This window comes from Enhydra lutris, unplaced genomic scaffold (genome assembly GCF_002288905.1).
Source record: "Enhydra lutris kenyoni isolate GAN:26980312 unplaced genomic scaffold, ASM228890v2 scaffoldscaffold40, whole genome shotgun sequence".
NCBI classification, from domain to species: Eukaryota; Metazoa; Chordata; class Mammalia; order Carnivora; family Mustelidae; genus Enhydra; species Enhydra lutris.
The window spans coordinates 6,835,409-6,858,479 of record NW_019154124.1 but is presented as its reverse complement, the minus strand read 5'-3'; the positions used below and the strand labels follow the sequence as shown (position 1 = coordinate 6,858,479).

The 23,071-nt window shown below is 36.2% G+C and overlaps 1 protein-coding gene across 6 annotated transcripts in view; it reads right to left on the bottom strand.

The window, feature by feature from the left end:
* Nucleotides 1–209: 209 nt before the first annotated feature.
* LOC111155257 (protein tyrosine phosphatase, non-receptor type 12) overlaps nt 210–23,071 on the bottom strand; it is an 88,888-nt gene continuing 66,026 nt past the window's right edge. For 2 of the 6 annotated variants that reach the window (XM_022515367.1, XM_022515363.1), the window contains 9 exons: nt 22,760–22,837; nt 22,524–22,622; nt 15,192–15,277; nt 10,057–11,033; nt 5,898–5,975; nt 4,935–5,002; nt 4,091–4,121; nt 1,305–1,412; nt 210–1,073 (listed from right to left, as the gene is read on the bottom strand). In XM_022515367.1, the coding sequence (XP_022371075.1) occupies nt 1,012–1,073; nt 1,305–1,412; nt 4,091–4,121; nt 4,935–5,002; nt 5,898–5,975; nt 10,057–11,033; nt 15,192–15,277; nt 22,524–22,622; nt 22,760–22,837 (1,587 nt within the window). In that variant the 3' untranslated portion in view covers nt 210–1,011. Of the gene's footprint in view, nt 1,074–1,304; nt 1,413–4,090; nt 4,122–4,934; nt 5,003–5,897; nt 5,976–10,056; nt 11,034–15,191; nt 15,281–22,523; nt 22,623–22,759; nt 22,838–23,071 lie in introns of all 6 variants that reach the window. The other 4 variants (XM_022515366.1, XM_022515361.1, XM_022515365.1 and 1 more) reach the window with 3 other exon arrangements.

The following is a 23,071-nucleotide window of genomic DNA, read 5'->3' as shown; positions in this document are numbered from 1 at the left end:
AGGCTGCCTAGGGCTGACTTAAGGATAAATATTAACATTAGTAGAAATATTAAAATGGTGAAGCCATGATTTTGCAGACGGTGCTCCCTACTCTTTAATTAAGAGTTTAAACCCCATTCACACTCATGACTTCAAGGCTGAGCCAGTAGGAAGGTGGATACTAACTCTAATTTCCTAGGAATGAGGAATGAAAAACCGAGACAAGTAGGCACTGTAAAATTGTTTTTGCTTTTTTAATGCAGGTCAAATATCCTGAAACATACATGTATTTTGATATCAGTCTGCTAATCTCACTTGAGTTCAAATATTAAAGTAACACACACGAGCTAAGAGAATTCAATATTGTTCAAAGGCACTTACTGAATCTCCATGACTAGATGAAAACAAGGACAATTAGGAGGACAATTAGACAGTATATAATATAAAAATAACTTTTTGCTTACAATTTACAAAATGTATTATTATTACAATCTTTGATCTCTGATAACCTGCAAAGCTGGCTGCATGAATCCAGCAACTTTAAAATTCAGAAACTATTTTCTAAAACTTCAGGGCAAATAATTTACAAATAAGGTACACAAAGATTTAGACCATGCAGAATTTCTTACATCTTCTGTTAATAATATTTTGACTGCAACTTTATCAAATTATATACCTACTTGCCCTGTACATATACAAAATAATGCATACATGATAAAACATTAGCAAAAGAGTAGTCCTTAAACTCAATTTATCATAAAAGTATTACTATATTAACATGTCTACAAGCAGCGTGTAACAGGGTTAAGAGACATTAAGGCAATAATACTTGAAGTTACAAAATAAACCATATGTAATACTTTTTCCTAAGTGTAGTATAAGGCAGGTAGATGGTCCCAGCAAAAAAAATACTAAGGTAACAATCTACACTGCTGTTAGTCCCACATTTTTTAAGATGGAATACTATAAATCTGGCTTTCAGTGGCACTTGAATTTTCCAGTATAATTTAAAGTGTCTTTTAGCTCCCTGAATCATGTCCATTCTGAAGGTGGTTCTCTTGGTCCTTTGGGTTTTCCACAGCGATTACGAAAACCTGTAATCAAAACACCAGAGTAACTGGTCAGTGTCTGGAAATGTATTTTCATTTACTAAAAACTCTTAATTTGCTTTGGGTAGTTCACTTAAGAACCTGAATAAATCATGGCAAAAAGTTTGATAAGCTTGGCCTTCAGGAAAGCGTGTCATGATGGCAAATAACCTTTTCTCATTTTTGCCAGCATTAACTACAGAACAAAGTTTTAAACTTATTTAGTAAACAAATTACCAATATCTGTGGCCTCTGTTGGACTTTCTGAAATTTGATCTTTCTTGTTACTGAAAATAGGTGGACATTCTGTACAAGTCTCTGTGTGAATACCTCCTGCTGGATGATCTAAAATGCAAAATAAAGCCATTGTTAATCACCATCATTTGTAGCATCGTATGTAGAATCCTCTAAGTGTTTTAATGTCTGTATTAATTTAAAAGAGCAAGTTTTCTCTCTTGGGTATCATAATTTCAGAGGCCCAGATACATACAAATGCAATGGTAGTGAACACAAGAAAATGTGTTACGGGTTCCTAGGGGTACACAGAAATCTTCTGTGAGTTGTTCTGCAATGTATGGATACTCCTTATGCTCGTATTTAATAAATCTCAATCTTGCCATTTCATATTTCCTTAAGGTAGTTATACTATGTGCCAATGTCTGAAGGCAAAAATTGCAAGTGAAATGCCTTATATGGAAATCAATGACAATCAAGTTCATAGTTAATTAATGAACTACTGGCTTTTTGTTTTTTTTCTGGACTACTGGTTTCTAACTGTAATTATTTTCTTTGAAAGTTTTACAGCACTTAAATTTTAGTTTACTTATTTAATTACCAATGCCTAAGATTAATAACAAAAGAAATTTTGTTAAAGATACTTTTACAGAAACCTGGGATACAGATTGAGGAATGTAACTTCCTTGTCCTTAAGCGCTTATAGTTTAGACAAGAGTCACCAAACTTTTTCTATAAAGGGCTATAGAGAATAACTATTTTAGGCTTTGCAAGCCACGTACAGTCTCTGTCACATATTCTTCATTTTTGCTTGTTTCTTTGTTTTTAAACAACTTTTTTTTTTTTTTTAAGTAAGCTCTAAACCCGAAGTGGAGCTTGAATTCATGATCCTGAGATCAAGAGTCCCATGCTCTACCAGCTGAGCCAGCCAGAGACCCCTATACAACTCTTCAAAAACCTAAGAATTAATTAATTCAGCTCAAGGTCAGAACAAAAACAAGCCGAGGCCTAGTCTAGTAGGAGACTGACAAGCACATTATCATTGTACTTGTGTGCTAAGTTTTTTTTTTAATATTTTATTTATTTATTTAAGAGAGGGAGAGAGCATGAGAGGAGAGATGTCAGTGGGAAAAGCAGACTCCCTGGTAAGCAGAGAGCCTAATGTGGGACTCGATCCCACGACTCCAGGATCATGACCTGAGCCGAAGGCAGTCACCCAACTAACTGAGCCACCCAGGCGCCCCTGGTGTGGTAAGTTTGATAGTAAAATGATGTACAGTGCAGTGGGGACAGAGAGGAGATGCATGACGATGAAACTAGTGGTTTCAGGACTGACTTCTAGAAAGAAATGAGGATCTAGTCAAAAGGCCTCGATTTTCTCAGTGAAGTAAAAGGTCATCTACTGAGTAAGAGGACTGATGATTTTATTTTATTTTATTTATTTTTGGTGGGCAGCAAAGCGAAGTTTATTGAGGGATAGTACAAAGTTCCCGACGAGGGAGGGGACCTGAGAGGGTTGCCCAGAAGAAATTAAAGATTTAGAAAATTCAAGAAAAATAGAAAGGATACCAACCAGAACATGTAAGATAAAGCAAAGCTAAAGGCCGAACTATGGATGTAGATCCAGAACTGCAGGCTCAATCTGTAAAGCGGAGTGATGTTCCCCAGCAGCAATGAGGAGTTTCAAAGGATAAAATAAAATGGTATGGGAGTTAAGAGCAAGAAAGTGGAGGATAATTTAGAGTGTGACTAGAGTAATGGAGGAGTGTCTAGATGGACTAGAGAATTCAGAAAGGAGTTAGCATACATTAAGAAATAAAGGACACAGGGATCCAGCAATATCAGCAGAAGTAACAGAATAAAGACAGTAACAGTAATAGCCTGGCTTCCGTTTGAGTGCCTATCATGTGACGAGCACACTGCTGATATTCCATGAATGTGATCTGATTAACTTCCCACAACAATGCTCTCAGGTAGGTGCAATTATTACCTCCATTTCTCAGAGGAAAAACAACAACAACAACAAACAGGGCTAAGATGAGGTGACTTGGCCTAAGTCACACAGTAAGTAAAATGGTAAAAATGAAATTGCAAACCAGGTGAGGCTTAACTCTAAAGCTTCTGTTCTTTCCTTATGATATGTTGCCCCAGAAAAGGAGACAAAAAGTAATAAGAATTTATGAGAGGGAATGGAGCCCCATTAAGCAGAGATGCAGGGAGCGGCCAGCTGAAGCAGAAGGGAGGGCAAGGGCAGAGATGACTGATGAATTGGGGGAACTATACAGGCTAGGCTGTTTGATGAGCTGCTTTCATGGCACCGATTCATAGAAATTAATAATAATAATATATTTTACCATGATAATATAAGAAATATGGCAGAAAAATTTTCTAATTTGGGATTATAACATTGGGCTGAGCCTCATAATCTTACTGGTCTTCACGGATGCGAAGTGCTAAAAGGAAGAATTCCAAACAACTGATTTCTAGGGACCTCATTCAATAATCTAGATGAATTTGGGACATTTATTCAAATCACAGTCAGATCTAGATTCTAAGTGTTTTTATAAGCAAAAGAAATTAAAACATAGAAAAAATATTTTTAAAATAAATTTTTCTCCATTAGCCTGTAACTACCAATTATAAATGTTACTTTCCAGATTAGTAATATCTGAGACAGTAATTTAGAAGAATTATACTACATAGTTCAGGTTCAGTACACCATGAGACGTGCTATTTTATGAAGATTAATCTATATAATCTATAACAAAAAGGAACAAAATCTAACTTACCACATTTTTCAGTGCCAGAGGGTATCAAGCCCTAAAAGGAAGATATTTTAATAGCTATTACAATATATCCCTTTTATAACAAATAAGAAAAAATTTGGTCTGAGTATATATCCCAAGAAATCAAGATCTACTAAAATTCTCACTGTCAAAGGGAAAGAAAACAATGGTGTTTTCAATTAGGCTTAAAATTTTTAAATGTTATGGTATTTTATACTGAGATGAGAAAGATAGGGGAACTACTTTTTCCTTCTAGATGAAACGGAAAATGCAGGAGCTACTACACAAAGGACGATACAACTCCATTTTGCCAGTCCTCTACCATATTCATCAAATTATATCATAAGATATAACATCATTAGTACAGGTTACCACTATTTTATATGCCAAGTATATTATGTTTCTTAATCAACTGTAAGATGTACCCTAATTTGGGAGACATTATAATATGGGGGAAATATGGAAAATATTAATATTGATGAAAAATGCTATTTCCCATGACTAATATATTTAGCTACCAAACATTTCCTGAATGTGAAAGGAAATGTCTTGCGACCAGACAAACCAAAGGATGGGACAATGTACTTAGTGTTAGTGGGAGGGAACATCTAAGAAAGTATTATGACCCTGAAAATGTAACTCCTGTTCTAGTCACACCTCCAAAATGATTTAAAACATGGCATAATTCAGAAATTTCAGAAACAGTCTAGAAAATGACACTCTGAAGTCATGATCAAAAATTATATCTAATGGTCTTAAGGTGACAGTTTCTGTAACAAACTAAGATAAAATAACAAAAGAACAAAAATACTGAGTATATAGCTGTTCCAGTCCCAAAAGGACTCACTTCGGATATTTTTTGTTCAGACTGTTCCTGACTTTGAAGTTCACTCCATTCAGATCTCACAGGTGTATCTGAGAAAAATGAAATCTTACAATTAACATGTTTAATTCTTAAATTTCTTGCACTAAAGACACAAATAGTCCCTATTATTTTAGAAACTATCACTTCCATAAAATATTCTCTTATCTATTAATTCAAGAAAATCCCTTTAGGTTTCCTTTCTTAAAATTTAAAGGAATTCAGTCATCCGAGTTTATTATGTTACTTTAAATAAGCTCATTGTAATCTACACATGTAACAGACTTAGATGTACTCATTTAGTAGTATTGAAGTATATGGCTTCAGGGTTTTTAACATTCTTGAAATCAGCTGAAATTAATAAAATATTGGTAAAATGTAACTCAGATAAGACTAGGGAGGACCCCACTAAGCATGAGACACTGTAAACACATTAAAGCTGTTTCTGTACTCTTTTTTAAGAAGAGACAGAGGAGAAATATATTATCAAGGCTTTGAAATATTATCACTTTCTCCCAGTTCTCACTAATACTCAGGTGGCCTAACATCTCCCTCAATTCACACCAACTGAACTGATGCCCACCTACAACCCAATTTAAATATTTACTTACCTAAAATGGCACCCAGTGAGGCAATTAATGCCTTTTCATAAATAAGTGCTATATTTAGTGAATGAAAAGACACCAACTGGCAAATACAACTGTACTGAATTTAACTAAATTTAAGTAACATTTTAGCAATCTTGCAAATAAAAAATATAATTTTCAAATATTTTAAAAAATGAAGTTTTTTTCATATAAGGAATTAAAAACATTTGTCAGTATCAATTCAATTCAAACCTCTTGAACTTTATTATGCAATTCAGCAGCAACTAGACTAAAATCAGCCATGTTTTTTGGATTTTATTATTATGGTATGAAGTATGTAAAAAGCAGAAAAGACACTCACTATGTTCACTTGCTAATACAAAAGATTCAGGAGTTCTTTCAGGTAGCGGAGGAGGTGAATCTTCACTAACGTCAACATCTATATTAAATACATTAAGATTCAGACAATTATAAACTTGTTAAAGAATATTAATTCATTAAAGAATCAATCTGTTATCTAAACAAGAAAACTCTGACATGCTAAAAATCAATTCCACAAGTATCTAAGAAAGCCAGTTTTTTAAAAAGCAAAAAACAAACAAGAAATCCTTACTACCTGACTCGATATCAAGAATTATGAAGCTTAATGAACAAAAGCTTAATGAACAAATGAACTCCCATCACTGCTGCACTCTTCCTGACTTTCCAGACACCCTGCAGATGTTACTCACTCTGCCCTCTGAGTCGGAATGCAGTTTTCAGTAGAAAGCAAGGGTTTTCAGATGATGTTTTGGTTCCATGAAGGAAAGCTTTGGTCATTTGACTTAAGCCAGTGTTTCCCAAACTGGAATCAACTGCTTAATTCCTTTCACGAATTGTGCCATGTTACATACCACCATCTGTCCTATTTACTTTTTAAGTCCCACTCATTTTTAACTTAACTATGTCCTTTGGTCACATTGTATTAATTTTTCGGGTCATATTTTTTTTTAAAGATTTTATTTATTTATTTATTTGACAGACAGAGATCACAAGTAGGCAGAGAGGCAGGCAGAGAGAGAGAGGAGGAAGCAGGCTCCCTGCAGAGCAGACAGCCCGATGTGGGGCTCGATCCCAGGACACTGGGATCATGACCCGAGCCGAAGGCAGAGGCTTTAACCCACTGAGCCACCCAGGTGCCCCTCGGGTCATATTTTAAACAGTAACGACAAATACCAAATTTGAAGTGTTATTTTTCTAATATACACAGAACTATTAAACTTTTTCGAATGTTCTTTTATTTAATGCCTAAAATCTTCTGAACAGTGGCATATGACCTACTCTGAGAATACTGACTGAAATCTTATTAAAGCTTTTCACCAATAAAAACAAAATCACTCTTGGAAAAGATAAAGCACTGAGTCTCATCAGTTAACTTATAACATAGACTATATTAGATTTCTTTTTAAAAGATTTTATTTAGTTATTTGAGAAAGAGCACATGTGCACACAATCGGGGGGAGCAACAGGCAGAGGGAGAGGGAGAAGCAGGCTTCCAGCTGAGCAGAGAGCAGGACGTAGGCTTGATCCCAGGATCCTGGGATCATGGCCTGAGCTGAAGGCAGTCACTTAACCAGCTGAGGCACCCAGGTGTCCCTGTATTAGATTTTTTGAGGTTTCACTGGAGGCAGAGAAAGGAAATGTGAGGATATAATTCTGTGTATGGATTCTCAGTTTAGAAAGGATAGAATGAGGAAAGGGAAATATAAGAATCCTATATTATTTTGTCTGGGTCCAACAACTATTCTCTTTAAAAAATGAACAATCTTGGTTGTTCATTTCATTGAACTTGAAATCTTTTCAAGTTTCAACTAGCATGAGCTAGGTAGGATTGCTCTTCTCCTTCCTACATTTATTTAACTAAAGACCAAAGAAAATACAGCTTCTGGATCCTGCTGAGAAAATAATTATAGCTCATTACTTTACATACAGTCCATCACTGGAACTGGAACTCTCTCCTGCATATAAAGTTAAGCCACTATAGAACAATCCACCTTATCCAGTGGTAATAATTAGAGCCATCACCATTCTTCCCTTGCCTTTATATTACTAAGAGCTTACAACCGAAGGGACGGCTGCTGGAAGGAAGGGATGCATAAACTCGCATTGTGCCATTTCATAATAAAGTGAACAAATCAGGAAGAGCAGTCTTGCTTAGTTTACATCAAATATCAGGTATCTTTCCAGAAACTCTGTATCTCTTCTTCTCATGACAATCTTTATTCTTAAAGGCTTTTATTTTCTAACTATGGCTCTTGCTTCTCAGCTCCATGTTTTTCCTTGGATTTCGGCATCGCCTTTCCTATGTTATAAACTTCTGTTTTAGAGGGTATCCAACCAGAGACTGCATATTTTACACAGGCTTTTTGCAAATCATACACTGAATGGGGACTTAGTGTAGCCAAGTTGGAGAAATCTTTCAGGAGGCCTGAGTCAATATTAAAATAAGAATTCACAGCCAGGAATTTTTGTCAGGCAGTTAACTTACACAAAAGGGTGTTTAAGGAATCAAAACGGAATTATTCTGTTTAACTCCCTAACAAGTTCTAGAACAAGCAAACAAAAACCTAATTCTTATGCTAGTGATTCATCTATAAAGCAAATAACTAAACATTAAAAATAGGACTACTTGTTGTCAAGTCATAGCATGGAATACTTACACAGGAAAATTTTCAGTTAATACCAAACCCATTTAGCATAGTTAGAATAGGGCAAAAGGAAACCACAAATCACATTTATAGCTATCTTTGCCTTGGCATACGAATAAAATGGAGAGAATACAAGTGAGGTGGTATACAGCAGGATGATTCCAACTCTCCTTACATAGTATTTTGTATTTTAAAGGAACTCCTTCTGTTATCACAGAAAGACTCATCAGGTAGTAATAACTTTTTATGAGCATATCCTTTCTGTCCTCACACCAAATTCTATTTCCACGAATGGTTTAAAGAAATATATTTCCTAGGTACGAGATGCATGCCTGACATGCTACAAAAGCCTAAGATGAAAATTTCAACTCATTTTCTTGCATAGTTGTACCTTGGCAGTTATTTTTCAAACTCCGAAGTGGAGGAAGAAAAAGATATTAACAATTTTAAATTATGGCTAACTGGTAAAGTAGTATTTATGGCGGTAACCATCATCTTCTGAAGATCCAGAAGAGGGGCACCTGGGTGGCTCAGTCAGTTAAGTGTCTGACGCTTCACCTCAGCTTGGGTTGTGATCTTGGGGTCCTGAAATGGAGCCCTGCACTGGGCTCTGTACTCTGCATGGAGTCTGCTTGTCCCTTTCCTACTGCTTCTCCCTCACCTCCACTCTCTCTCTGGAATAAATAAATAAAATCTTAAAACACACACACACACACACACACACACACACACACACACACACACAGAGAGAAGAATCAAGACTACAGAGAATCCTGTAAATTTAAGAAACTACCTTAGATTCTCCATACTCTACCAGATAGTCTCAAGATTAAAAAACACAGTATGTGGGAGCTGGGGGAAATAAAGGCACCATAGTATGAGTGGTACTTATTAGGTAAGAAATAGAAAAACGAAGTTATCTTTCAAGTTCACAGTACTTACTTTGCCCACACTTTGTAAATACCAACCTATGTAAGTCAAGACCAAAGTTCACTGACAAGTAAATGACCACTGATAATCAATCTACCTGTAATAGCTTTTGTGTTTATTACATTTGCTCTCAACTTTATGGCCTATTTAAGAAGGCAGCCAGGATTTTTTTAGATTAAGGATGAGTTTCAACAACCAACAATACATCTTGGGAACCAAATGTACGTATTACCTTGAAAACCTAAGACAGTTTTAAAAAGAGAGTCATTAATTAAATAATAGTAGCAGTGACTTAGGTAAGGAGGATATATCACATTCACTACTGACTGAATTAAATTTCCTGTATTCTGCTAAGTAGTTGCAATTTTGCTTCTGGGTTAATCTCAGAGTTGAAAGTAGCTTCATTTGCAAGTATTTTGTGAAGAGAATTGTTTTAAAAGGTGTTTTGTAGTTAAACAAGCAAAAAAAGATGATTAACCAGTATTTGTGATAAACGTGGATGAAATTAAATGGCCAGTCAAGCCATCCCACATTATTTGTGTCACTGTTACTTTAAGCCATTCTATCTTCCCCAAAGGATTTCTAATTATTCAGTGAGCTAAATCTCTGACCCCACAGAAAATACTAAAAACTGTAACATAGGAAGGAAAAAAAAAAGCACAAAAATTTTCAGTTACATCAACTAAAATACCTGGGAAACACAAAAACTAGTGATTCAATTAACCAAATTAAGGAAACAATATACAAAAGCTTACTTTTAAAAAAAAGTATGTAAGATACTGAAATTCTGCTGTAGGTACTAGAGTGAAATGTGGAATAGAACATAATTAATATAGATAAGTGCTTAGAACAGTGACTGGCACAGAATAAAAATATTTAAGTGTTAGATACTGTTATTATTACCTTTTTCAGCACCTGAATGTATTGTTCCTGCTATATCATGTCTAGCAATGGACATTGGCAATACTTTCCTTGTAGAAATGCTTTCAGTACTAGTGGCAGCAGAGACCGTGGCACTTGCTGTTGAAATATTAGTTTTATTCGTGGTCACAGCACCATCAGAGTTTCTCTCATCTGAGTCCGAATCATCAGAGTGAAGAGGATTAGTGAAACTGAGGGGTGCTCTGAATAGAGACGGACTGTTGGGATGATCTGCAAGATCCTGGGTCTCAGCTGGTGTTGAGGGGCTCGGTGTTAGACTCACAGTTTTCACTGCTTGACAGTGGATATCTGAGGATTTGCCTTCTGATGAATCAGGCCTGGGTAGGGTATTTTCAGGTCCATGAAATGACCATGTTACATGTCCTTTCTCATCAAGAGGCAAGCGGTCTGGCCTTGGAGGTGTGCATGAATTCTTCTGTGATTCTTCTGGAGGAGTAAGTGGAACTTTATTCGACTGTGTTGCACTGCAGTCCACACAAGAATTCTGAGAAACATCATCAACTTTTAGATCCCCTGAACTCAATTCCTGTGACTTAGAGATTTTATCAACTATACAAGGTGGAGTTGATTTAATTTTAATGGCATGTCCCCTATTCAAAAGTGTGTTCCCATCAAAACTTTTTGGTCCCTCTTGGAGGGGGACCTTCTTAATCTCAAAACTTAAATTTCGCTCCAATTTTTTATCCATCTGTTCACCAGCTGATTCATTTTTCCCTGGAAGATCTGCTGATTTGTTATAGTTTCTGTTGAGGTCTGTTGAATGTTGTTCTGATGAAACCATATGCAACACTGGCTTTGGATGGTATCTATCATTGTCCTGCCACACAGTAGTGACTGTTGGAAAAGCTGAAGGGGGAGAGGGTGTCAAGATGGGTGGCACTGGATGAGGTTCTGGTGGCTGAAGTATTTCTTCCTTGGCATCCCCTTCTACAAGGCAACTGGAAAACAGTAAGAAAAGAGTATAATAAGAATATTCATCCCTTTATGAATAAAACATTATAAACTGTCAAACAAAACTTAATGGTTAATAAGGTAATACATGTACACTGTTTACAAATACAAGAATTTTAATGAAAAACAGCAGTCTCCTCCCACAGCCCTTCCGCTATCCAGAGACATGAACTTTCAACTTTCTTAAATAGCTGCTTCTAAGATTCATTTCCATAATTTCAAAATATTTCAAAATGCATAAATTGCTATTTCTTGATCTCCCTCACACATTCTCCATTGTCTTCCTACTGTGTATCTTTTCCATCTTCTCAATACTGTTCTACTGTAACATTTAATTCAATCTTATGACTACAGATATTCTTACAGATTACACCATGATTTCCTATATTTTCTTCCAAAACTTCCTGTTTTTCTTAATTGTCTTGGGTTTCAGAAGGCTTAGTTCTCTATGTATCATCAGTAATTCAGCCCTTCTTTGAACTTTCTAACAGATTTGTACACCTCCTTTTAACTGGTCAATCAAGCACACTAGGTAACTATCAATACCACAGATGTCCCTCTTAGATCCTTGGGCCCTGTGCTCCAGTGTGTACCACTGACTACCTAGGTCACCACAGAGCTGATTTCTTTCCTGTGTCAGACCCTTCTGTTTTCCAGGTCCCATCTTAGTTTCTCTAGTTCCACTTCCTTGTTTTGGTGGCCATATCCTCAGTTGCTTCTTAAAAACTATATATAGGAGGCAGAACTGCCTGGGTGGCTCAGTCAGTTAAGTGTCTGCCTTCAGCTCAGGTCATGATCTCAGGGTCCTGGGATCAAGCCCCACATCGGGCTCCCCATTCAACAGGGAATCTGCTTCTCCCTCTCTTCTCTGCCCCAACCCACCTCCACTCGTTCACTCTCTTGCTCTCTCTCAAATAAAATCTTTGGGAAAAAAAAGAATGGAGTATTAAAAATGACTGGAAGATGTCTACATATTATGTAAGTGGGAGGGCTTGAGGCTTGGGGCTTAGTGGTCATCTAACTGCATGGTAACTGAGTACCGCCCTTGCAAATCACTGGTGGGCCACAACCATGAATAAGTATACATTTCATCTCTTGGGTTGGTTAGTTCTTCCAGAGGGAGATTCTCTCCCACCAGCAATCTGGCAGCAAGGGAGCTGGAGGATCTGACCATTCAGCATACATATTCCTGTTTTCAGTAAGGCACTACAAACCCCACCATCACCTGGACCTGATGTCCTTGAATCCAGAGACTCCCTGGTTCAACTGCTCCTGAGTAAATCCTTCCTGTGTGCCCAAATGATTTAAGAAGAAGCAGTCCTTTGCTCAATTTAATGTAAGGAATCTAGTATCATGAACTCATTAATACTCGAAACACTCTATAGAGTACTTAAATACTCTTCTTGTTTTTAGTCCCATCCTACACACCAGCCTTAAGGAGGCCTTCCAATTTCTGAGCGTTTCTGGGGGTTCTTTGGGAAATCATGTTGGTTCTTACTGGTTTCCCCCACCTACGGGAAAGCAAGTTTTAGCTTTCTCTGTTAAGTCCCTTTTCAATGGTCATGTGCTTTCTACAATTTTGTTGACGTATCTGATGCCACCCCTCTCCAATTTTGTTTTTTAATCTCTATACATTTTTATATCCCTTCACTATAATTTTAGGAAGTTCATGGAGGGACCAGAGTTAAATGTGTTCAAGCAGGCTTATTTAACCAGTAATCTTTTTCTTAAGATTTATTTGAGAGAGTGTGTACACACATGTATGCGTGTGGGTGAGGAGAGCCAGAGGGAGAGAGAGAATCTCATGCTGACTCCTGCTGAGTTTGCAGCCAGACACATGACTTGATCCCACAACCCATGAGACCATGACCTGAGATGAAATCAAGAGTCAGATGTTCAACTGACTGAGCCACTCAGGTACCCCTTAACCAAGAATATTCTAAGTGCTTTTTGGAAGCAGTCTGTGTAGGATATGTTGATAATTCACATTTTAAAAAATAGCTTTACTTAGGTACAGTTGATACACAAAAACCAATACATTTTATGTATAAATCTGATGAGTTTGGACATGTGCATATACCCATGATACTATCACCACAATCAAGGTAATAAACATATATCCATCACCCCCAAGTTTCCTTGTGTCCCTTTGTGGGTTTTTGTGGCTACTCAAATGTGACTGGTAATTACACTAACAAACTTTTTTCCTCATCCTTCCTTGATGTAAGGTTACAACAAGGCTTAAAACACTTAAATAGCACTTATTCTAAGCCCAGCCACAAAAAATATATGCAACATATGGATTGTCCACTATAGTGTCCAACACTCACATTTTTTTTTTAAGATTTTATTTATTTATTTGAGAGACTGAGTGAGAAAGAGAGAGAGAAGGAGCAGGGGGAGGAGCAGAGGGAGAAGGAGACTCCCCGCTGAGCAGGGAGCGGGACATGGGGTTCGATCCTCAGACTCCAAGATCATGACCTGAGCCGAAGGCACATACTTAACCGACTGAGCCAACCAGGTACCCCAATGTCTAGCAAACTTTTAAGGAGGAAAAAAATTGTTGAATCCTATATAAAAGAAGTCCTACTTTGAGGGATGGCCAATCCATTTGGGCAGATCTTTGCTTAAAACAAGACCCTGGATAAGTCATTCTAATAGTTTATTATTACAGATCTTCTACTGTGCCTCCTTTTAAAAGTAATTCAATTATACAAGCTGATGCAACCACTCTGGAAAACAGCAAGGAGGTTCCTCAAAAAGTTGAAAACAGAGCTACCTTACGACCCAGCAATTGCACTACTGGATATTTACCCTAAAGATACAAACGTAGTGATCCAAAGGGGCATGTGCACCCAAATGTTTATAGCTGCAATGTCTACAATAGCCAAACTATGGAAAGAACCTGGATGTCCATCAACAGGTGAATGGATAAAGAAGAAGTGGTATGGGTGTGGGTGTGTGTGTGTGTGTGTGTGTGTGTGTGTAAAATGGAATACTATGCAGCCATCAAAAGAAATGAAATCTTGCCATTTGTGACAACGTGGATGGAGCTAGCGGGTATTATGCTTAGCGAAGTAAGTCAGTCAGAGAAAGACAATTATCATATGATCTCCCTGATATGAGGAATTTGAGAGGCAATGTGGGGAGTTTGGGGGGGTAGGAAAGGAATAAATGAAACAAGATGGGATCAGGAGAGAGACAAACTATGAGACTACTGTCACAAAACAAACAGAGGGTGATGGGGGGGAGGGAGAGGGTGGTAGGGTTATGGACATTGGGGAGGGTATGTGCTATGGTGAGTGCTGTGAAGTGTGTAAACCTGGCAATTCACAGACCTGTACCCCTGGGGCAACATACATTATATGTTAATAAAAAAATTAAAAAGTAATTCAATAACACCATTTTAATTCTACACTATCATGGGAAAACGAATATGTAATGGAAATCTAATATGTGCCAAGTCCCATATGTAGCATTTTCACATAGTTTATCTCATTTCATCCTTAGGACAATACTTTAAAAAAAACCAAAACCAACCCAGGATCAAGTAAGTTAAGTAACTTAATCACAACTTCAAAGGTGGTAAACAGATGAAAAGGACTTGAAACTAAAGCTTTCTGATTTTACCTATATTCTTTCTATACTACCACGTAACTGACTTAGCAGCTACCCTAAAAGAAAAAAGAAATAAAAAGGAATACAAGACTATATCTTGACTTTATTACAAATGAGTTTGGTATGAAAGTAATAAAATGCTGAGAGAAATAAACTCATCTTTGCTAGTAATATTATTAATTTCTTTAATGCACATACAATTTTTGACAATATTACTTTTTTAGTCATTATGCAAAAACAGAAATCTTTATAGAGTATTTAAAAATTTAATTGTACTACATACCAAAATATGAGCTACTATCAATTTCACAGTTATGTTCACTACCCTGGTACAGGGTACTACTGAGATTTTACCCAAAGTGCGACAGAATTTTTAGTACACCAGTAACAAATCAGTTGCCATGTACATGCCAAACCCAAGACAAAAGAATGATAAAAGTTATAAAAATAACTTGGAAATAATCAGAATTTAATTAACGGTGGGTAAAATAAAAATATCCTTTCAAAGAAAATGTGACGTACAATACCTGCGGGTCCTTGGTGGTTTTGGAGGAGGAGAATCTTGTTTGTCAGGATCTATGGAGCTGACCATATTTTCAGTGTTAATTTCATTCTCCTGAGAGGGGAGGAAAAATGCTTCATTAAAGTTAGAAGAAAATTAATTCTCCTTTCTCATGTTTCACATAAACTGCCTCTATCTAGGCTTTTCAATTTTTAAAATAATGCCAATTTCCCCAAACAACAAAATGAGTTTTATATTCTCTATATTTTAGATTAAATAAGGGCCAAACTTCAATGAGAGAGATTAATATCAAAGAACAGTCTGGCAATTATCATATGATCTCCCTGATAGAGGAATTTGAAAGGCAAAGTGGAGGGTTTGGGGGTAGGGAAGGAAAAAATGAAACAAGATGGGATCGGGAGGTAGACAAACCATAAGAGACTCTTAATGTCAACAAAACAAACTGAGGGTTGCAGGGGTGTGTATGGAGGGGTGTGGTATGGAGAGGGTGGTGGGGTTACGGACATTTGGGGAGGCTGTGCTACGGTGAGTGCTGTGAAGTGTATAAGCCTGAGGATTCACAGACCTGTACCCCTGGGGCAAATAATACATTATATGTTAATAAAAAAATATATGTATCTTTAGAAATATATAAATAAATAAAATTAAATGATTAAAAACAAAACAAAACAAAAACCAGTCTGTGACTCCTGGCTGGCTCAATCAAAAGAGCATGTGACTCCTGATCTTGGGGTCATGAGTTTGAGCCCCACACTAGATAGAGATTACTAAAAAATAAATAAATAAACTTAAAACAAACCTAGTCTATCTCCAGTTACCGAAAACTTAATTGTGTACCATGGCTTTTCAACACATTTCAAATGCTACTATAAAGGAACAGATTTCCAAGAATATAAAGATAAAAAAAGATACCACCTTTTTCAGGCATCACTACCAGTATAATCTTAACATGTACAGAGGCGGGGGGGGGGGGGGACAAAGCCAACAAAATAAGGCTTCTATCTTTTACTTTTCCTAATTTTTGGGGATTCCTCTTGCTATCTAGTACTTTTAAGCAGGCTCAGATCGCATTTCAATCACTCTTTGCCCTACCCTTTATCACCACAGAGTGCCCTGCTCCATTAGCATATATAGCCCTTGTATCACTCCCTAACCAAATAAACCCCAAAAAGGCAGCGAGAGCCCAATTCAGGGATTTCCTTGTTCTTGCTGGTCTTGAGGACCAGTAATATTCCTTAACATGGATGTTCCAGAGTCAATACAGTTTAAAGAATCTTAGGTTGTGTTTAGGACTGTGAATAGAAGAGTTGTGAAATTAATACATAAAACACTGCCTTGAATTAGTTTCACCCTCAAGGAAGTAACTCAGTTTTATCTGGCTAGGATATGTTAACAGGCCAGAAGACAACGATTTTTACCCTTGCCAACATCTCAGATTAATTTTAAAGAAAAAAAGCTATCTTTACACACACATTATGATTAAAGAACTCTCAAACTGTAGTTGCTTTTTTTTTTTTTTTTACATCAAAAGACACTCTTACTGTGTCCATCGTAGCACTTTCTCTGCCTTTGTAACTATTTCTTGCCAGTGACTTTTTTTTTAACTAAGTATGCCCAACTAAGGAAAACAGAGATCTCAGCTTTTCCACAATTTTCAGTGCACTCCATCTCCTGATACATAATCAGATGTATTAGAAGAGTTTTATGCATCTTAATATGTATCTCACTCTGACGAAAACAGTAACATGGAATGGATATTTTCACTCTTAATTAAAGCCACCTAGCCATAACAAAGGCATCTGTTGTAGGGATATCTGCTAAGGTAGGGTACCAGGTAATCTATTGTCCGAATCAGGGCTCTTTGAGAACGGAAATGGGAGCACTAATTATTATTACACCTAGACAAATATAAATTGGTATTGCCTCAGGTAAATCAGGTCTTTTGGATGCCAAACTTGGATCCTCAAACATCACCAGAATTTAGACATTCTTTGCATCATAAAGATAATTCATTTGCTTACACAGTCCCAAAACAGTTAATATTTTTGTATCAAAATCTGTACACATTCACATTAAGTAGGTTAAATAAAAGTTAACCATATGAAACTGCTTCTAATCTGTAAAACACACCGATTTTTTATAGTATAATATGAACAGCCTCAAGTCAAGTCAGGTTTTCCTGTCAAATGAGTATAGTACCAAACCAACATTCTCACCTCTCTTTTCCCCCTTCTCTTCTCTCACCCCTCCTCCCTACAACTTTAGGTTTTCAGAGCATTTTGGATTCTGGAATAGTAGGTAAGGCAATGTGGATCAATATGAGACATGCACTAAACAGTAATCACTAGAGAGGATACAAAAATGTAAAGTACCTAGTACTTAACTCCAAGAGGTATAGTCTAGTAATATTACCAAATTAGGAAGTAAAGGGGTAATCATAAAATCATAAAGTAGTGAAAGTGGAGATGTTGTTTAAAGGTGAGAATATTAAGAATATAGCTAAAAAAAAAAAGGATATAGCTGAAAAATATTAAGAAGTTGGGAGTATTAAGGCAGCATGTAGAATGACATTAAGAGACAGGTAAGAGGGGCACCTGGGTGGTTCAGTGGGTTGGCCATCCGCCTTCGGCTCAGGTCATGATCCCAGGGTCTTGGGATCAAGCCCCAAATTGGGCTTCCTGCGCAGTGGGGAATCTGCTTCTCCCTCTGACCCCCCTGCTGCTCCTGCTCACTCTCTCTCAAATAACTAAATAATATATTAAAAATAAACAAGAGAGAGATAGTAAGATATTGAGAAGAAAAAAGAAAAGAACAGAATGTGGAAGGGAACAGGTGGGAAGGGAGTAAGAAGATAAATTAAGGGCATTTTCAAACAAATATGACAAAGGAAAGAAGGCGTCATGAAGGATTCCTCATTTTGGATAAATGAGAGAACGGTGGAACCATTAACAGAAAGGGCCAAAAGAGGAAAACAAACTCTGGGGGGAGGTAAGACTTTTGAACATGTTGAATTTCATCTGATGAAAGAAATCAATGTGGTAGAATAGAAATGCAGCTCAGAGAACCATTGCCTGCACAGCATGAACAAATCCTCCTGGCTATTGGACTTCAAAAAAGGACAATGTTCTTCTTAGATTCCTTATTTTTCCTATAGTAATGTTTGCTCTATTCATATCTCCTGACACTATTAACTATAGCTTTTGTCCTCTCATTTGTCCTAATGTATATAGCTCTCTTAAGGGGCTTTTATTACCAATTGAAACAATCACCAACTTTTGAAGGTGAAAGGAATTTTAGCAGTTAAATAATCTACTGAAATTAGGTTCTAGTATATTCTTTTGTTTCAAGAAGAGCTTACTAAAGTTATTTTTTTTACCTTTGACCACCTTCACTCATTTCACTAATTTTGTGTCTTAATATTTACTACATAACAGCCATATCAGAGGCTACAAAAAAAGATCAGAACCTAATTATCAAGTACTTAAAGATATATTATCAACTGCAAAACAAAATAAATATTAAACCAAAGTGGGGCGCCTGTGTGGCTCAGTGGGTTAAGCCTCTGCTTTCAGCTCAGGTCATGATCTCAGGGTCCTGGGATCGAACCCTGCATCGGGCTCTCTGCTCAGCAGGGAACCTGCTTCCCCACCCCTCTCTCTCTGCCTGCCTCTCTGCCTACTTGTGCTCTCTCTGTCAAATAAAAAAAATAAAATATTAAAAAAAAATTAAACCAAAGTGCTTTAAAAACAAAGGACATTATATTTGAGGAAAAAATACTCAGAATTCAGTATCACATCTAAAATGTACAGGGGCGCCTGGGTGGCTCAGTGGGTTAAAGCCTCTGCCTTCGGCTCAGATCATGATCCCGGGGTCCTCAAATCGAGCACTGCATTGGGCTCCCTACTCAGCGGGGAGCCTGCTTCCCCCTCTCTCTCTCTGCCTGCCTCTCTGTCTACTTGAGATCTCTGTCAAATAAATAAATAAATAATCTTAAAAAAAATAAATAAAATATTCAATAACAACAGAAGGATGATAACACAAACTATTGTTGCTATTACTCCATCATTCTAGAATTGAAAATCCTGGTATTGATAACTGGTTTTTTATATAAGAGATAAAAAGGCATGCATGTACATCTTACAGATATTTGCTTACTGAAGTGTTTCTAAATCCCAGATCAATAGGCTACTCAATTCCAGAATAAACTTTTTTAGATCTCCTACTCTGGAAAGTCATCTTGGTTGTAAATACCTCTAACAAATATCATCTATTATAGAGTCTTATATTGTTGACCAGCATTCCAACCAAAATTTCTATGAAAATAATTCTGGAACATACATTTTAAGAGGTTTTTGTTTGTCTGTTTTTTTTAAAACTTTACCTTTAAATCAGAGAAATAATAAATATATTTATAACTGTTTCTCACAGCATAGGTTCAGAAACGTTAAGTAATATATTTCTAATCATTTTACTCAACCACATAGTTCTAAGATGATTTTCTCCAAATTTTAGATTCCAATTTTTTTCTGACTGGGATTTATGGTCTCCAGCCACATATAAACCTGCTATAAAAACAGTCAACTAGATTCAGAAATACCTAGAAAGCAAGATTTCTTAAGAGGACACTATCAAAAAATTACCTAGAACGATAAAGCTATCTTTTCTTCTATTCTGTTGTCCTTCCCCTTTTCAAATCCATTCATCTACTGAGTTATATAGTTACATAGTGTCAGACACTACAGTATACAACCTTTGGCAATATGGCAATATATTTATTCTTACCAAATACAGTTTTCTCAGAATGGATTCCTTGGAAAACTGTTTTTCCTTTTTACAAAACAGAAATACCCATCTCACCCAGAGGTAATCCAGCAGTCACCATTTCAGCTTTAAAATGCAAAGACATAATCTAACATTTTAAATTCAGTTAGCAAACATTTAGTGGGTGTCTCCTATGTACCAGGCAGAGATAAGAAAGTAGGCTTGAAATAACCATTAATCTGCCATTAGGTGGTATTTCATCTCATCCCGTAACATGTGTACCATCTTTCTTCTATTCCTTATCTGTAAACCTCTGACGTATCAAACAGAAACATTCTATAACAAAATTATAATCCTAGTGTGAAATTCAGACTAATGGAAGTTTAATTTATGGAATAAAACCTAAAAACAATCAGATAATGAGAAAACAAAGATGAAAGAGCAATGCAATATTTATCACATATCATTTTTTGGAGATTACTTAAATACACTTAAAAGCTTTGAAGGTACTAAATACTGCATTAAAATTATTTTCAAGTAAAGACAACAAAAGCAAAAATAAACAAGTGGGACTACATCAAACTAAAAAGCTTCTACACAGCAAAGGAAACTATCAACAAAATGAAAAGGCAACCTATGAAATAAGAGAACTGAATAGCAAAAAAAACCCAACAAACAAATTGATTAAAAATGGGCAGAAGACTTGGATAGACATTTCTTCAAAGAGGACATACAGATGGTCAACGGGAATATATGAAAATATGTTCAACATCACTAATCATTAGGGAAATACAAATCAGAACCACGATGAGACCTGATACCTGTTAGAATGGCTAGCATCAAAAAGACAAGAAATAACAAGTGTTGGAGAGGATGTGGAGATAAGGAAAACCTCATGCACTGTTGGTGGGGATGTAAACTGGTGCAGCTATATGGAAACAATGTGGAGGTTCCTCAAAAAAATTAAAAAAAAAAAAAAAAGAACTATCATATGATCCAATAATCCCATTTCTGGGTATTTATCCGAAGGAAGTGAAAACAAAAAGACACATGTACCACCATGTTCACTGTAGCCTTAGTTACAAGAGCCAAGACATGAAAGCAACCCAAATGTCCATTTATCAAAGAATGGATAAAGAAAATGTGACATATACACACAATGGAATATCATTCAGTCATAAAAAAGAAAGAATTCTTGGCATTTCCAGCAACACGGATGGATGGACCTTGAGAGCATTATACTAAGTGAAAGAAGTCAAACAGAGAAAGACAAATACCATATGATCTCACCTATCTGTAGAATCTAAGAACAAACAAACAAAAAACTGAACTCAGAGATATAAAGAACAGATTGGCGCTTGCCAGAGGGGGGAGGTGGGTGAAATGGGTATAGGAGGTCAAAGGACACAAACTTCCAGTTATAAAATAATCTATAATTATCACTTGGCTAATAAAGGAAATACACAGTCTCTAAAACTCATGGATCAATATTAGATTAAGACACTGAGATCAGCATTTGGTAACAAGTCTCTCATTTATAAAACCAAGAAATTTCAAACAAATAGTCTGGGAAAATGCCAAAAACAATGTGAAGAAGAAAAAGGAAACAAAGGTTATAAATTTTGCAACTTATTTCCTCATTTTACTTCAGTTATTGAGACTAAGTTGATTTATCATTTGATGGCTATCAGGTTCAGGGATAAAAACATAAAGAAATTTTATCAAAAAAAATAACTCAATACTTTCAAGGACAAGATGATTACAGAAAGACAGCAAATAAAAGAACTAGTTAGAAAAAAGAGGCACACATGAGAACACTATGAGAACAAACTATTTTTGTCAGGTCAAAATGTCTGAAAGTCCAATAAGATCTTTTAAGGCTAAAATGACACTGAACTAAACACATGCCCAAAAGGGACTTCGCTGCAGGCTGTAATTCTGCTTAATTAAAAAGTCTGTACAAAATTAACTACAACACTTTTTATCACCATGACCAAGAATACAATTCAATTCATGTAGAATCAACTTAAAATTACTTTTTAATTTTAAGTAGGGGTAGAAGAAAAGAGAGAACAATGCAGTTAATTTTGTTAAAAGCAATTTATATGTGAAACAGTAAAGATTTTTGACATAAGACCTATCTTCCTAACTATATTCTATTTTGAATATTATTTAACTTGTACTGGAGTCTTTAAATATTCATGACAATTGAGAGATGCAAACAGAAAGAAGGAAAGGAGTTAATAAAATCAAGGTCAAATAAAAATAACTGTCACAGATATACTCATGTCAGGTAAAACATAGATGACTATTAAAAAGCTAAATATTACATCTTGGTAAAAAAAAGTTTTCAGGGTGCCTGGCTGGCTCAGTCATAGAGCATAGGACTCTTGATCCTGGAGTCAAGTTTGAGCCCCACACTGGGTGTAGAGATTACCTAAAAAAATTAAAAGAAAAAAGGAAGGAAGGAAGGAAGGAAAAGAAAGAAAGGTTGGTTTTCTAGAAGGAAAGAAAGAAAGTAAGAAAACAAAGAAAGAAAGAAGTTTTCTAAAATTAATAGGCCAAGAACACCTACCACTCCTTCAGCAAGTTTCTGCGCTCCATGAATTTCATATAGTTGTAGCTGTTTTTCAAACAGTTGGGCGATAGCTCTATGAACAAGCTCATACTGCTCCTATTAGGGAGATGACATGATAAACAGGGGAAAATAAACAAGGGAAAGACATTTGGAAAAAAAAAAAAAAAACAAAAAATAAACCAAGAAGGCATAAAAAAAAAATACAGTCTATAAAGTGAAACAAAAAACGGTACCTTAGTTTGCACTGCAGAATGCCTTTGTGTTCTCATTTCTTGTATTAAGTTAAATACATTAAATTCCTCTGGTATTTTCTAAAACAAAGAATTTAATACATCAACTCTTTCATATAGACCTTTAACGTTTCAAACAGACCTTCTATACATGCTGGATGACTGAAAACATTTACTGAGCACGACCTACCATCCATCAGACACTGTTGTTGGCATTATAGACAGAAAGTGAATCTGGACCCTAAGCTGTCAAGCTAGTGAGGTAGTGAACAAGTAAGTACCCAGCCACAGTATAACTGCAGTGCAGTGGGAATA